The 17,063-nt window shown below is 36.6% G+C and overlaps 2 protein-coding genes and 1 long non-coding RNA gene across 3 annotated transcripts in view; 2 read left to right on the top strand and 1 right to left on the bottom strand.

Annotated features, from left to right (window-relative positions):
- LOC124384578 (zinc finger protein 850-like) overlaps positions 1-17,063 on the bottom strand; it is a 1,373,244-nt gene that overhangs the window by 1,191,344 nt on the left and 164,837 nt on the right. The window contains exon 7 of the mRNA XM_046847550.1: positions 4,020-4,636. Within this exon, the coding sequence (XP_046703506.1) occupies positions 4,020-4,636 (617 nt within the window). The remainder of the gene's footprint in view (positions 1-4,019; positions 4,637-17,063) is intronic.
- Positions 1-17,063, top strand: part of LOC124384657 (leucine-rich repeat flightless-interacting protein 1-like) — a 794,289-nt gene that overhangs the window by 503,181 nt on the left and 274,045 nt on the right. The window lies entirely within an intron of this gene.
- LOC124384686 overlaps positions 1-17,063 on the top strand; it is a 201,839-nt gene that overhangs the window by 44,409 nt on the left and 140,367 nt on the right. The window lies entirely within an intron of this gene.

A 17,063-nucleotide genomic window follows, 5' to 3' on the forward strand; every position in this document is an offset into this window, starting at 1 on the left:
GAGGATTTACAGCGTGTTTCTGTGTTTGGTTGTGCTGTGAGGATTTGCAGCGTGTTTCTGTGTTTGGTTGTGCTGTGAGGATTTGCAGCGTGTTTCTGTGTTTGGTTGTGTTGTGAGGATTTGCAGCGTGTTTCTGTGTTTGGTTGTGTTGAGGATTTGCAGCGTGTTTCTGTGTTTGGTTGTGTTGTGATTTGCAGCGTGTTTCTGTGTTTGGTTGTGTTGTGAGGATTTACAGCGTGTTTCTGTGTTTGGTTGTGTTGTGAGGATTTGCAGCATGTTTCTGTGTTTGGTTGTTGTGAGGATTTACAGCGTGTTTCTGTTTGGTTGTGTTGTGATTTGCAGCGTGTTCTGTGTTTGGTTGTGTTGTGAGGATTGCAGCGTGTTTCTGTTTGGTTGTGTGAGGATTTGCGTGTTTCTGTGTTTGGTTGTGTTGTGAGGATTTGCAGCGTGTTTCTGTGTTTGGTTGTGTTGTGAGGATTTGCAGCGTGTTTCTGTGTTTGGTTGTGTTGTGAGGATTTGCAGCGTTTCTGTGTTTGGTTGTGTTGTGATTTGCAGCGTGTTTCTGTGTTTGGTTGTTGTGAGGATTTACAGCGTGTTTCTGTTTGGTTGTGTTGTGAGGATTTACAGCGTGTTTCTGTGTTTGGTTGTGCTGTGAGGATTTGCAGTGTGTTTCTGTGTTTGGTTGTGCTGTGAGGATTTGCATGTGTTTTCTTCTCAGCCACCGTATAGGATGCCTTGAGGATAAGTAATTTATAAGATATTTTTTCATCTCAGGGTGGAGTATTCCTTTAATTAAACAGAGGCAAAAACAGTGATCAGGATAAAATATTATTAATTGTGCAGCCCTAGCTATAGGTTATATGACTTACACTTCCGGCTGTACTGCACTCTGATTACAGTCCCACTGAGCTCTCAAAGCACGGTTGCCTTCTCTGTCTCTTGCATTTGTGAACCATTTACCAAGCGCTTTCTCCAGCTCTTTCTTACTGACAGTTTTCAGCAAACAGTTCTGCTTCAGGCTTCCTGTTATACAAAAAAATTGTATAACAAACCATTATTTGTATACATGCAAGTTACATGAGCATAAGACTATCAGTCAAAAAAAAAAAAAAAGACTAAAAATCACAAGGTTGTAAACACCTTCTAATCCACCATTTGCCCAAACTGTTAACTGATCTGACTGACTTTAAGAACGGCGCAAAATAACGTTTATTATCTTTAATGTAATCATAACGTATCATATTTTTAGCAATGTTTAGAAATGATAGAAATATCAACGTTTTTTTTAATCACCTCTACCTATTTCACCTAAATCACATTAAAATAATGTTAAGTTTTGTCACCGTTTCCTCAGAGCTTTTCTCTGTGTATTGTATATACACATGTTATAAAGGTAGTGAAAGAGAAAGAGACTCCACAGTGCTTTTACTGTTTCACCCTCCTGTTATCATGTGGACACTATATGGAGAAAACACGGGTGAAAATGGTTTGAAAAGTCATTATTTCTACATTTTAGTAGACAATTTCCTAGTTATCTGCTAATCGTTAAGAATGTTCAGTTTTCCACACTTACTATTATACTATTTACTATTCACACATATACTACTAATTACCACACAATCTTCCAGAAGTATACATTAAATAAAATTTCTTACCATGACAGAAATGTCAGGTTATCCAGGTCAGGTCAGGTTATCCAGGTCAGGTCAGGTCAGGTCAGGTCAGGTCAGGTCAGGTCAGGTCAGGTCAGGTCAGGTCAGGTGATCAGTGGTAGTGAGTGATGACCGTTTATTCAGAATGAGAAGGCGGGAACACAGGAGCCAATGGGAGACTCTTTGAACTGCACAAGATAATTTTCTTTTTTTTTTTTTTTTTTTAACTAAAGGTATTTGCTGCTCTCACTTCCTCCTTACTAATCCTATCCACTTCCTGCTTCAACATCTCATCTTTCAAACTTCTCTCTCTCTCACTTTCCTCGTTTATCAGCTGCTCAAAACACACTCTCCTCACTAGTCAACACATTTCCATCTCCATCCTTTATTGCTCTAACTTGCAGCACATCCTTCCCAGCTCGGGCCCTTTGCCTGGCCAATCGATACAAATCCTTTTCTCCTTCCTTAGTGTCCAACTTCTCCTACAGCTCCTCATATGCCTTTTCCTTGGCTTTCACCACATCCCTCTTCACCTGCTGCTGCATCACAGGAGCCCAAACCTCTTTACCTAAAAATGTATAGTCAGTACTTCAACTTTTACCTGAGTATTTTAAAACATGAGTATCTGTACTTCTACTGAGTGAAGGATGTGAACCTTTGCCACCGCTGGCTTTAATTATGAAATGTTTTCCAACATATTACAGTTATAATGTAGATAAATAGTACTAATAAACTATCCACTCTGTGCAATTTGTATAAGGTATTTCAGTGTGTAAACTAATCCTAATGTAATAGTGGAGCAAAAGTGTATTTATATACAAGTAAATCTGTATTATTTAGTTTTTGCAACACTGAGCTGCACACATATTCAAACCTGTAATGTTTGCTTATACTATACATTTAAATGAACCATATTAACTTGGTCAAAAAGCACATTGCACCATTTTCTTTATATTTAAGTGGAAATTAGTTTTCTAAAATTTGTATGCACACGTAATTTTCGTATGCAGCATGTAGTGTAAATATCCATTAGATTTTAGTTATTTTGGTTATTAATTAATTTTTATTTCCATTTGGTAATGATGCTCAGGTGTTCTTATATTCAGAGCAGTGAGAACTGCATACAATTCTAGACTGAGACTCCTGAAGTTACTGAGTGTCACAGTTGGACCCTGAAACACAGATTTTATTGCTCCCACATTAAAGTTGATTGCTTTTCATTTTATTCTTTTTGTATAATGGAATTTTGCTTAATAACTGAAATTTAATTTAGTAAATAACAATGATCTGTTGATAAGTCATTATCATCTATGATATAGACTCAAAACATTGTTTCTATCACCAGCAATTCTATTTTCTTCCATAGAAAAAATAAAGTATAAGTTAACAAACAATAGCAAGAGAAAAATAAGTAAAATGTTCATGAACTAATCACAAAAAAAGTTGCCGAAGACTTTGATAATGACACCGAGACTCATACAGTCCATTTAGAATAATCAACTTTTAACATTCACCTTAATCTCAAAGGTGTTCAGTGAAGTCGAGATTAGAGCTCTGTGCAGGCCAGTTCAGTTCTTCCACACCAAACTCATCCAACCATGTCTTTATGAACCTCAGTTTGTGCACTGTGGCATGGTCATGCTGGATTAATAAAGGGCCGTTTTCAAACTATTCCACAATATTAGAAGCATAGCATTGTCCAAAATGATGTGGTATGCTAAAGTAATTAACATTTCACTACACTGTAAGTCAAGGGCTGAGTCTTACCCCTAAAGTACAGCCCCATACCATTACCACTCCTCAACCAAACCTTACAGTTGACTAATAAACTTATTCAAAGTTAGAGAAACACAAAAAATGAACGTTGGTGCAAAATACCTAAAGGTTTATACATTTAACATTTTAGATTTAAAAAAGACTTAGGGTGAGATTTGTCTGCACTTTAATTCTTATAGGTCCAGACATATACAACAAAAATCTATTCCCTGATCTTGCTGTGTAACCGTGTGATCAAGCTCAAGTTTGCAGTAAATCAGTAACACTGGGCTCAGGGGACAATGGATTGGAAGCCGTTCCATTAGATAATGTTCAGAAAGCACATATGGGTGAGATGCTCAGGTAGCCTCATACATGCTGCCATAAAGTGTAGTTGTAGTGTAACTGTAGATGGACCAACAATGTTCTGATGGCTTGGAAAGGTGTCCAGTTTGTTAGAGCTAATTAAAATTAACATTACAATTTAAAGTTCCCCCGATATTTACAGTACAATTTCCCTTTACATCCCTTCAAATAAGAAATTTAAGAAGATAATTTGTTTCATGGTTGTATGTTAGAGCACTTGTGGTTCCTTAATGAGCTTTGATGAACATAGCTCCGTCCACAGTGTCCACAGAGGTACAGCTTCTGTCCTGTATGACTCTGCTGGTGGCTGAGGAGGACACGCCGAGCACTAAAACTCTTCCCACACTGTTCACAGGGATACGGCTTTTCTCCTGTGTGGACACGCTGGTGTAATCTGAGATTACCCTGCTGAGTAAAACTCTTCCCACACTGTTCACATTGATACGGCTTCACTCCTGTGTGAATACACTGGTGTAATTTGAGATTACACTGTTGAGTAAAACTCTTCCCACACTGTTCACAGTGATAAGGCTTCTCTCCTGTGTGGATACGCTGGTGTGATTTGAGATTACCCTGATGAGTAAAACTCTTCCCACACTGTTCACAGTGATACGGCTTCACTCCTGTGTGGACACTCTGGTGTGATTTAAGATTACCCTGTTGAGTAAAACTCTTCCCACACTGTTCACAGTGATACGGCTTCTCTCCTGTGTGGATACGCTGGTGTGATTTGAGATTACTCTGATGAGTAAAACTCTTCTCACACTGTTCACAGTGATACGGCTTCTCTCCTGTGTGGATACGCTGGTGTCTTTTCAGAACAGCAATTTTAGTAAAACTCTTCCCACAATCTGAGCAGTGGTGCATCTGGAAAACAATATAAAATGATTCAATATACTGTAATAATTTTAGATTTGGTTTTGAATGTTATCAGAAATGTCTGCTATAGTAATCTGAGAGGGTTTGAAACAAGTTAAATGAGAGGTATTTTGAGGCCTTTTAGAAAACCTTTAACTATTTAATACTTGTATAAAATCTTCCAAAACCCCCCGATATTTATGTCTTCAAGGTGGAGGAGTTTTCCCAGTACCAGACCAGGCAGCCTTATATCATCTTATTTTCAATTCCAGGAGACAGAGAAAAAGACTGTGGAACCTGTTGTGCTTCTGTGATAACATCAGAGCTTAACAGGATTCAGTCCACGATCACAAAGCTACCTGAAACTATGTTCAAGCAATGTTTGGGTGATTTTGGATTTAGCAAAATACATTTCTGATTCAGAACATTTGCTAATAGTAGCTCTCATTAGACAAAGCTCAAAATCTGGACTGGTGCAAACAATCAGTACCTACTGAGCTGATCTTCATGTTGTCTTTCAAACAATGTGTGAAAATCCCTGTGGTTGGGACAACAATACATTGATGACGACTGCAGGTAATTATCTGTGGCTGTCAAAAGCAGCAACCTACTTCCTCCTAATGGCCTATGAGGGCATTTTCAATCAACTTGTTAGCATGTACCTCCGCTTTCAGACTCTCAGCTGAAAATTACCTACCTAAATGTAAATGTGAACAGTTCCTGACCAAAGTGTTCTACATACACAATTTAGATACATTTGGCAAGAAGATACTCTGACCCAGCCATTAGTGTTGCACAAGTCAGTGCACTCTTAGTGCAGGTCTCAACCCTGGATACATGTGGAGGGTTGCGTTATGAAGGACATCCTGTGTAAAACATGGGCCAAATCAAACATGCAGATCACGAATCAGAATTTCATACCGGATCGGTCGAGGCCCGGGTTACCAACGACCACCACAGGTATCGTTAGCCAACAGGGTACCAGTGGAAATTGAGCTACGGTTGGCAGAAGGAGGAGAAAGAGAGGAGGACGACGTCTACAGAGGCAGCGGAAAAATAAGAAGTGTAGGGGAGTGGAGGTTCGGGTTGGTACTTTAAATGTTGGTACTATGACTGGTAAAGGGAGAGAGGGAGCTGATATGATGGAGAGAAGAAAGGTAGATATGTTGTGTGTTTAGGAGACAAAATGGAAAGTAAATAAGACCAGGAACATTGGAGGTGTTTAAACTGTTCTATCATGGTGTGGATGGAAAGAGAAATGGTGTAGGGGTGATTCTGAAGGAAGAGTACAGTAAGAGTGTAGTGGAGGTGAAAAGAGTTTCTGATAGGGTGATGAAGGTGAAGCTGGAAGTTAAAGGGGAGATGATAAATATCATCAGTGCTTATGCTCCAGAGGTGGGTTGTGAGATGGAGGAGAAGGAAAAATTCTGGAGTGAGTTAGATGAAGTGGTAGATGGTGAACCTAGGAATGAAAGATTGGTGATTGGGGCAGACTTTAAAGGGCATGTAGGTGAAGGAACAAAGGTGATGAGAAGGTGATAATAGTTATGGAATTAAGGAGAGGAATGTGGAAGGGCAGATGGTGGTAGATTTTTGATAAAAAGAGAAAAATGGCAGTGGTGAACATGTATTTTATGAAGAAGGAGGATCATAGAGTGGCGTATATGAGTGGAGGAAGGTGCACACAGGTGGACTATGTTCTATGTAGGAGATGCAACCTGAAGGAAATTGGCGACTGTAAGGTGTTGCCAGGGACAGCGATGTAGCACGTTTTGGAGACAAGGTGAGGGAGGCAAGATTGAGATGGTTTGGACATGTGCAGAGGAGGAACATGTGGTATATCGGTAGGAAAATGCTGAGGATGGAGCCGGAAGGAGGAAAAGAGGAAGACCAAGGAGGAGGGTTATGAAAGTGGTGAAGAAAGACATGCAGGTAGTTGGTGTGAAAGAGGCAGTTGTAGAAGACAGGGGGGTATGGAGAAGGATGATCCGCTGTGGAGACCCCTAATGGGAGAAGCCGGAAGAAGAAGAGGACAAAGAAGAAGGTGTTGCCAGGGAACTGTGTAGCTAGACAGCATCGGATGGTGGTCTGTAGGATGGTTTTGGAGATGAAGAAGAAGAGGAGTAGATTGAGGACTGAAAGAAGAATAAGATGGTGGAAACTGAAGGAGGAAGACTGTAGTGTGAGGTTCAGGGAAAAGGACAAACAGGGGCTCGGTAGTGGTGAAGAGGTGCTGGATGATTGTGGAACTACTGCAGAAGTGATAAGGAGACAGCTAGAAAGGTACTTGATGTGACATCTGGAAATAGAAAGAAGGACAAAAGACATGATGGTGGAATGAGGAAGTGCAGGAGAGCAGAAGGAGGAAGAGGTTGGAGAAAAGAATTAGGTTCGACAGAGTGATAACAAAAGTAGGCAGGAGTACAAGGAGATGCAGCAGCAGGTAAAGAGGGATGTGGTGAAAGACAAAGAAAAAGATATAATGGGGGAGCTGTAGGAGAAGTTGGACACAAAAGAATTAGAAAAGGATTTGTAGCGATTGGCCAGGCAGAGAGACCGAACTGGGAAGGATGTGCTGCAAGTTAGAGCAAGAAAGGATGGAGATGGAAATGTGTTGACTAGTAAGGAGAGTGTGTTGAGAAGATGGAGGGAGTATTTTGAGCAGCTAATGAATGAGGAAAATGAGAGAGAGAGAAGGTTGGATGGTCTGGAGATAGTGAAGCAGGAAGTGGATAGGATTAGTAAGGAGGAATAAACCCAATCTGGGTTTTACTGTACATCATTTTCTAACGCAGGTCCTTTTCTCCCTCCACCTGCTAGACTCTGGGGGCCACTCAGACTATTGTTATACATGTTTGGCTATTCATACAGACTGCATTTATATTAATGTACAGCAATTCAGACTATTGTTATTCATACAGACTGCATTCATACTGCATTCATACTGATGGCCGGACATTTCAATGGACAGGAGGAGAATTCATGATCAGAAGCCATTAATCTCAAGTAGCAAGGAGCCGAACAGCTCTGCTAGTTCTAACGTTAATTCACCTATTTCTCCATCACCAGCAGCACTCCATTCTCCAACATCTATCTCCCCTACATGCCAGTGTACACACACACACACACACACACACACACACACACACACACACACACACACATACATACAGCGGGTAAAATAAGTATTGAACATGTCAACATTTCTCTCAGTAAATATATTTCTAAAGGTGCTAGTGACATGAAATGTTTATCAGATGTTGGTAACAACCCATACAATCCACACATACAAAGGCCATAAATTAAGTTGTGTAATGTTGTGAAACAACACACACACACACACACACACACACACACACACACACACACACACACACACACACACACACACACACACACACACACTCACAAGAAAAAGTATTGAACACATGAAGACAGGGAGGTGCAAAAAGAAATGAAAAGCCAAGACTGCAGTAGATATCAATCAGTAATTAGAAAGCAATCCTGCCTATTGTCATTGTAAATTAATATCAGCTGCTTCAGTCCCAACTGATGGCCTGTATAAAGGTGTCCCATTACCAAGGTGTCACACAAGAAACATCTCATGATGGGTAAAAGTGAAGAGCTCTCTCAAGACCTTCACATCCTTACTGTTGCAAACATACTGATTGCATTGGTTACAATAGGATTTCTAAACTTCTGAATGGTTTGATATCTTTGTATGTCTGGATTTCATGTCTGTTAGTGTTAAGATGGTTCTCACACTGGTTCTCTAAACACATTCCTATGTTATCTTTATGGAAGTCTTTATCTGGACTCACATCTCCAGTTACTATGTTTCCTTACCAAATCAAGAACAGCTTTAGCTCAGGGTTATTCCAGTGTGTATATACTCGTCTGTTATCTGCAATAAACTGAAGAAGAACATTTGTGCCATTCTGTGTGCTGTGATTCATCCCTGATCAGAAAAGACAACACGGGCATCGTTGATCACGTGGGAAATAATAAAAATCTAACAATATTAATAGCACCTTATGAAATATATTTACTGAGAAAAATGGTGACTTTTTTAATACTTATTTTACCCGCTGTATGTTGTCTCCTGTTATAATCACATGTAAACACTGCTTATGTTGACATACAGGCTTATGCTGTGATTAAACGGGGTGTATTCGAGCAGATGTAGTTGTGTTGGCCTATTTTGATAATAGATGCCTTTTAGGCTAAGACCACCTGTTCTCTTTTGGGTCAGAAACTAAACAAACTTGCAGTCCGCCACTTAACTGCGGTTAAGCAGCTGCATCTTGAAAATACACGGTTAAGCAGCCGCACTTTGTTTAGCGTTGCACGTCTAATCGTGCACTTACGGTACGGGTGGTGGAAGCGGTCAAAATACATGTAAAGACGCTACAGAAAGGCGTTTCCGTTATAAAAAAGACTTTTCAATCATGTTCCATATTTAAACACTCATAAAACATAATTCTTTATAGGTTTGCTCAATCTTTCAAATGTTTCTCATTCAGATTTTACCCTGTCGATTATTGTATTGATTTTCAAGATTTTTCTACTATACTCTTTTTTCAAATGCAAAAAATAAGTGTATTTTTTTTTTTTTGCCTTTTTTTCCCCCAGATTACAACTTGGGCATCTTAAAGATTAAGCACACTCAATCAAGAATCCGCCCGACTGCACAACAGTATCTAGTGTGACTTCAGCACCTGTGGACATTTATTGACTCTCTTCTGCATTCACACACCTAAATATAAATAAATTATCCTATTATATTAGGCTTTTGTTTTATTGTTTGGAAATTACATATTTTTATTTTTATCTAATGTCTGTTTATCATAATCAATATCACAAATTGTTGACTGTATTGCATTCAATCAATCAATCAATCAATCAATCAATCAATCAATCAATCCTGTGCTTGTAAGGTGTCATTGAGTCTTGAAAGGTGCCTAATAAAATGCATTTTAATTATCATTAAACTACTATAGGACTAAGCTGCAATAGAGTCTGTGGCAAAATGTCACAAATGAGTTCTGCAGAAGCATGAGGACTGTAATTAATTACAAACTTTCTGGAAAAAATATATAAATAAATAGAAAAAAATGCCCAAAAATATGTTTATACTACTCACACCGAAACAATAATAATATTATAGGTTGTTATTATCATTATTATTATTGTTATTATTATTAGGACCTACAACAATAATAAGTATTATTATTTATTTTTATTATAATAATAATATTACTATAATAATATTATTATAGTAACATTATTATATTACTATTTATGAAATAATATGTATTTTTTAACAAACAAGATAAGTTCTGAATTTGGGTATTTAACAGGCTGCAAGCCATTAATAAGTTTAACCAGGTCAATATTTTCTTCTAGATGTCATCAAATATAACTTTCCAGACTTCTTTTTGTTCTCTTTTCTTTAATTTTACTAGCTTTTTACCACTTGTTTGAAATGTACATATTATATTTACCTCTGTTGATCTCATGAACCATTAAATGCGTTCCCCATTGTTCAATAAAATAAATAATGTCCAATATCACTTTTATCTGTACTTTTCTGAGCAGTAATACAATTTATTTATATACTTATCTTTACAAAAATGTGCATTAACTATTTTTTATTCATTTTTTTTAGCAACTGGAAGCTTCTGTCACCAACACAAATTCATTGTAATTGCAATCGTGCTTGGCAATAAAGCCATTTCTTATTTTGATTTTATGTGTATATATATATATATATATATATATATATATATATATATATATATATATATATATACACAGTAAAATTCTGCTCTGTTTTGTCTATAAGTGGAGTGCAGTCTTTTCTGTACTTTTCTAGCCTGTTTTTGTTTATGTATTGTGTTTTTAAGTTACTTTTACTTCGTATGTATTTTATGGAACCATTGAGTCAACCACAGTTGACAAAAGTTCGCTTTCATTGGGCAGTTAGTTACTATTCCAAGACAGTGATAAGCTTTCACATGCTGTAAATCTTTTTGTGACGATGTGGAGCCATTAAAGCACCGATTAGCATTTCTTTGCATGGAAAGTTTGATAACATTCAGGATAAAGGATGAGTAATCTTAGGCACTGATTTTTGTCAAGGTAATTTGCTATTTAATTAAAAAAAATACGCTATTACAACCTATATATATATATATATATATATATATATATATATATATATATATATATATATATATATATATATATTAAAATGAGATTTATCTAACTATTTGCATGGTTACTGGTAATACAGTGGAACCAGGTTATGTCGATGTCCTAGGGCGTCGCCAAAAAGCATCGAGGTAACCGATGATCGAGATAAACAAAAATCAATATGGCGGTAATATATTAACGTGCTTGAAATTTCTTTATGTACATGATGCGTTAATAAATGAGAATGTGCATGCACGTGTTTTTAAAGGGGTTTTTTACACAACAGCGTTGCCGCGATTTGTTTGATGAAGGCATGCTATAAAAATACATACAGTACATGTTTATCTGTCAGGAATCCACCTGCCACTGTCCGTTATTGTTGTTATATCTTTGTTCACGGCGGTCGTTGTTATCGCGCATGCGTATCCCGGTACGTGTCTTCCCACCGGCACTCTCTCAACGTCTGCGCTTTTCTTCCCAAAGAAAGTGTTCATTCTATGCTTTTGCTCATCACCGTTCCGTGGGTAGCCAAGACTTTCGCCTCCGTTCATCGCATAACATTTAACAACAAAAGGCATATGTGCACTAACTAACAGCAGAGATTCACCAGTATACAATACAATACAACACCTGTAGCAGCTGTAAGCCTTGATTTTTCCGACACTTCCACGAGTTCTTCTGTATATATATATTGTTTTTTATATATTCTGTATAAATATATATATTGTTTTTATATATATTTATATATATTTTTAACTAAATCCTGTTTTTCTATTGTTCTATGAAAGAGCTTCTGGAGAAAACGGTTCCTCCTTGGTAATTTGTCTGTCAGAAGTTGTTGTTATGGTAACTGTGCCACATTGTGTGCAAGGTGAAAAATTCAAATGATTGTTAGAGTATGCACTACAATTATCCAGAGTGATATTGATAGAGGATGCATATTATACAATAATAGTGTGCATTGTATTATACGACACACACAAATTAGGTCCAGTCTTCTTATTGAAAAATATTTTAATGACTATAACGGCACTACTGCTGTTCAATATGCAATAGAGTATACTTTTTAAGTATTAATAAATTAAATAACATAGAAACTGTTTAGCATTGCATGGTGTTGCACTGTTATGTGTATTATTTACACATTTGGAATGATTTAGGATAGGAGAAATGTGGGAGACAGTAATTGGCCTCCACTTATCCACTTATTTTGAAAAGATAAACTTATTCAACACCTTGAATGCAAATCAGCATTTCCTGATCAGTGGGTAATTGTCTATATTATGAAGTAAAAGATAAAATTAGCATGTTCCATGTTTAGTTATTATTAAGGGTTTACTTTGTGTTGTTGATAATGTCTACTTTCAGGGCTCTTGGGAGAATTTGACAACAGTTTTAAAGGTTAACAGTCCTTGTTCTGAAAAAAAGCCTGAATCTTCAGAAGAAAAGGTAGTCAAATGAAATATATATTTATTGGTTTTTGCTTCAGTACAAAATTGGGTATAAAAATAATAATTTCACTTTAAAAGAATCACATTGTGTTGCTTTGCAGTCTGAAATAAAGACAGACACAGTTTTTCTTTTAGTAAGCTGTACTGTACTCTGCTGTAAATTTTAGTAAGCTGTACTCAATGCAACTTATAACATCCAAATGAAAGATAGAAGACCAACATGACTGCAAAAGAAAAAAAGAAAAAGAAGAAACACTGAGCTGGAAAAAGGAACACCCCTTCGTACAAAATGTTTTGTATTCTAAATCAGACAGTCGTAAATGTTTTGTTAAATGCACCGTAAAGATTCTGAGGACACATGGAAAAAGGTGTTATGATCAGATACGATTAAATTGTTATTATTTGGCCTCAACAATATTTGAAAATCTGTACAATGATTTGAAGACTGCAGTCAACAAACGGTTACCATAAAATTTAACTGAACTTGGGCAGTTCTGCAAAGAAAATGGGCAAAAATTTAGTACGTTTGTAATTTAAATAAAAAGGAAAAAAAACAACAAAACACAAGTTGGCAATGCTATTTCACTTTTTTCAGTCAGACCTCAGTAATTTAATTATTTATTTTTATTTATTTATTTATAACAGTGTTTTTGGTTTTATACAGTATCTTTCATTGCAATGTAATAGGTTGAACTGAGTGAATACAGCCGGGTAAAACAAAAACTCTGTCTGTTTTCAATTCCAGCATAAAAGCAACAAAATGTGATTATTTCAGGTTTGAGAAGTCATTCATTTCTATACAGACTGCATATTCATAGAAAGCTGTACTAGCATTATATTAAATGTAAGCTCTATCTTTAATATTTCAGATATTCTATCACATCAAAACAACTAGCAGTCTGATTCGAAATACAAGATGACAATTACACAAATATGCAAAGGGAAAAAAATTATTATGATTAAAAAAAGGACTCAAGTCATTTAAAACCTTTGCTCCAAAAATGTGCACTCTGAGAAATGTGAAATTATCACATACAGCAGAAGCTTCTATACACAGGTTCACCATTTACTAACTAACTAACTAACTAACTAACTAAATGAATAAGTAAATAAATCAAAAGATAAAATGTATTTTATCAATTTAATAACATTTATTGCCAAATGATATAATAATGCATATATATATTTTATATGAAATCACAATTGGAATTGTTTTTGTGTTACAGTATCATGACTTGGCTGAATTAGCTTACATGTCTACAGAAAGCAGTGAGGAAAAGGACGCATTCTTTACATGTAGTTTACCACAAGAGCCATGTTTTTTTTTTATTGACAAGAAAGAATGGCAAGAGCTAAGAAAGCATCAGAAAGGAAGATGTTTTTAAGGGTTACAGTGGACAAATGTGATTGCGAAGGGAATACGGTCAATTCACCCATACTGCAGTTTTGGTTTTAAAAGACACAGTGTGAAAACCCTGCTGTCACAAAAAAAACACACCTTTATTCGAACTACTGCCGATTTAAAAATTGCCCAATTATTGTTAGTGTGGAAGTGACAGATAAGGTCACCCTGAAGGCAGCTGTGCTATTCACAGGAGGAGATGTTTACCACAGTACCACTGAACTGAAAAGGAGACCAGTGCGTGCAGATGCACGTTCATCTATTGCACAAACTCTGGAAAGCAAACTGCCCAGAAATGTATATTTGGAATCCATGCAAAAAATCCCAGAGATGGTGGTACAGTCTGGGTGCAGGGATGAAGCACCAACAAAAGAGGTTTTAAAAACCATTGCATGCACCCAAAGACAACTGAAAAGACCTCATTCAAATGAACTTTTAAGTCTACAAATATTAATCAATGAAAAGAAAGGATCAGACAATGAAGTCCTACAGAGGGTCATGATGCACCCAAAAGCAATAATGCTATGGTCTAAGAAAACACTGTCAGTGTTTTACAGAAGGTGCAAAGAAGACATTGTCTATCTGGATGCAACAGGAAGTATTATTCAGAAAGGAAGCTCCACAAGTCGACCATACTATGTGTATGAATTAGTTGTGCGTAATCCTTCCAAGGGGGCATCTCCTCTTCCAGTTGCAACCTATCTTACTTGTGACCACACAACAGCATCTGTCATGTACTTCTTGCAGGCTTTCCAAACAGACATGATGAGAATGTATGGGAAAAAGGCAGTCAAAAGGCCAATTATGATCATTTGTGATGGCTCCCTTGTGCTTCTGAATTCTATTTCTTTTACATTCTGCCAACTAAGTCTGGAGGATCTCCTGAAGAAGTATTTTGAAATAATCAGTGGACAATACTAGGCAGAAAAGTTTGATCTTCCCATCCTTCATAGATGCTTAAGCCACATAATGAAAAATGCAAAGTGTCTGTGCAAAAAACAGTAGGTTTTTTTTTTTGTCGTTTTTTTTAAACTGAGATTAATGTATAAAGCATTTGAAACATACCCAATCTTTGTTTTTATTGCTGTCATTTTAGAGTGCCAAAACATTACAAACTTGCTATGCACACCTTTGGGCTACTTGCATGTTCAGAAAATCTGAAGCAGATGGATGAGGTGCTCCTCAGTGCCACAGTCCTGTTTTGTAGTCCATGCACTGGAGACAATGTGGCTAAGCACTAGAACAACTTGCAAACACTGATGCAACAAATAGGAAAACTGGAAGTTGAGGAACAAAACATTGTTGCTGAAGACTACAAGGTAATTAACATGTTATTAACAGTTATTGCTATATATGTAGACTTCTGACAATACACAGTCTTGCAGCAAGGTGCTATGTTGAATCTCTGTCTTGACCTGCAGTGGATTTTTATAAAGGAGATCTCAACCATGTGTTTTCATCATGTACATAAGTCCAAACGTTACAGTCAAGGAAATAAAAGAAACTTTTTTCGAAAACATTCCCTAACATTTGCATGATGTTTCTAAGTATTACTTGAACCACAATTTGATTTAAATTAAGTGCCTGCTAAATTGTCTGTATGTGCATTAGCATAAATAATTAATATGTGCTATTAATAATAATATACATTATATATATATTATATATAACTAATTCCTGTGTCTTGCTTCTCCAGCTACACAACGTAAACATTCATGTTTAAATTGTATATAATACAAAAAATTTCCTTTTAGAATGATGTGGGAAACACACCCCTTGAAAGCCACTTCCAGAAGGTAATAGTGAAAGCACCTCTTGACCTTAATGGGGAAGAAAACAGCTATTACGCCCCAACATTCATTGAAAACTTGACCAGGTACTTCCTGCCACACACAACACTGTGGTCTGGTCTATTGCTAGGTAGGTTTTTTGATAGGAGTGTTTTCTAACATTACTACTGATTCAAAAAATAAATAAATAAACAAACAAACAATGTAATTCTTTAGGTGATATTGGACGGCATGGTACAGGCTCAGCCTACCAACATTTCGGGCAGATTTATAAAAAAGTCAGTCAGTCCAATAATCAGGTAAAAACTCAACTGATTGATTTTAATAGCTTGTTAAAAAATGTTTTTTTTTTTTTTTACATAAATGTTATGCCTTAAATAACTACAATTTGTTGTCCATAATTCAGAACTTTACACAAGACAATCGGACACAAGGAATAATGGAAAAAAGTCAATGGGACCTAAAAAAAATTAGGTTCCAGAGAAGGAGATTGACAAGATTGGATGACTTTGTCCAGATTTATCAGAGCATGCATGACGCACTGCTCCGTGAATATGAAGACACAGAACGAACAAGAAAGAGAGTAATGAAATATTTTTGTACTTTCACCTTTTACAAAATATTGCCAATTCAATGTTCCCTAAATATAAACCAAGATGCTGTAATATCTTCTTCTTCTTCTTCTATTAGCTTCTCCCATTAGGGGTCGCCACAGCGGATCATCCTTCTCCATACCTCTCTGTCCTCTACATCTGCCTCTTTCACACCAACTACCTGCATGTCTTCCCTCACCACATCCATAAACCTCCTCCTTCTTCTTACTATTTTCCTCCTTCCAGATGGCTCCATTCTCAGCATTCTCCTACCAATATAACTCATGTCCCTCCTCTGCGCATGTCTAAAACATCCTACATGCACTGTCCCTCTATTAAACTCATTTAGAATCCTTTCCATCGTCGTCACTCTCAACGAAAACCTCAGCATCTTCAGCTCTGCTACCTCCAGCTCCACCTCCTGTCTTTTACTCAATGCCACTGTCTCTAATCCATACAACATCTCAGGTCTCACCACAGTCCTATAAACCAAGATGCTGTAAGATACACTTCATAAAAAAATGTATTAGATAAAAAAAAAAAAAAAAAAAATGTGTGATGTATGTGTCTCTTCTAGTCCATTCGAGTGGAAATGGAGCAGTGGAAAAAGAGACGTCAGAGGCGTAAAGGATTATATGTTTCTCCACTAGTCAAGGTTCTTCCATTCCAAGATGTAAAAAACAAGGTATTATTATTCGGAGTGTATAATAATAATAATAATAATAATAATAATAATAATAATAATAATAATAATAATAATAATAACAACTAAACAATTTTTGTTAAAAAAAGAGCAGAAGCATATGCTTTTAAGCTAAATCCTTATTTATTTTAAATAAAATGGGTTTTTATGTTTGTGTGTGTGTGTGTGTGTGTGTGTGTGTGTGTGTGTGTGTGTGTGTGTGTGTGGTTTTTTGTCAGGAGAAGTCTTCAAAGGCACCCCCAAAAGTGCCAGAGAAAAAGAAAAAGCCAGAAGAAGTGATCCAGGTTTAAATATACAC

Source organism: Silurus meridionalis, chromosome 4, assembly GCF_014805685.1.
Source record: "Silurus meridionalis isolate SWU-2019-XX chromosome 4, ASM1480568v1, whole genome shotgun sequence".
In the NCBI taxonomy this organism is placed as follows: domain Eukaryota; kingdom Metazoa; phylum Chordata; class Actinopteri; order Siluriformes; family Siluridae; genus Silurus; species Silurus meridionalis.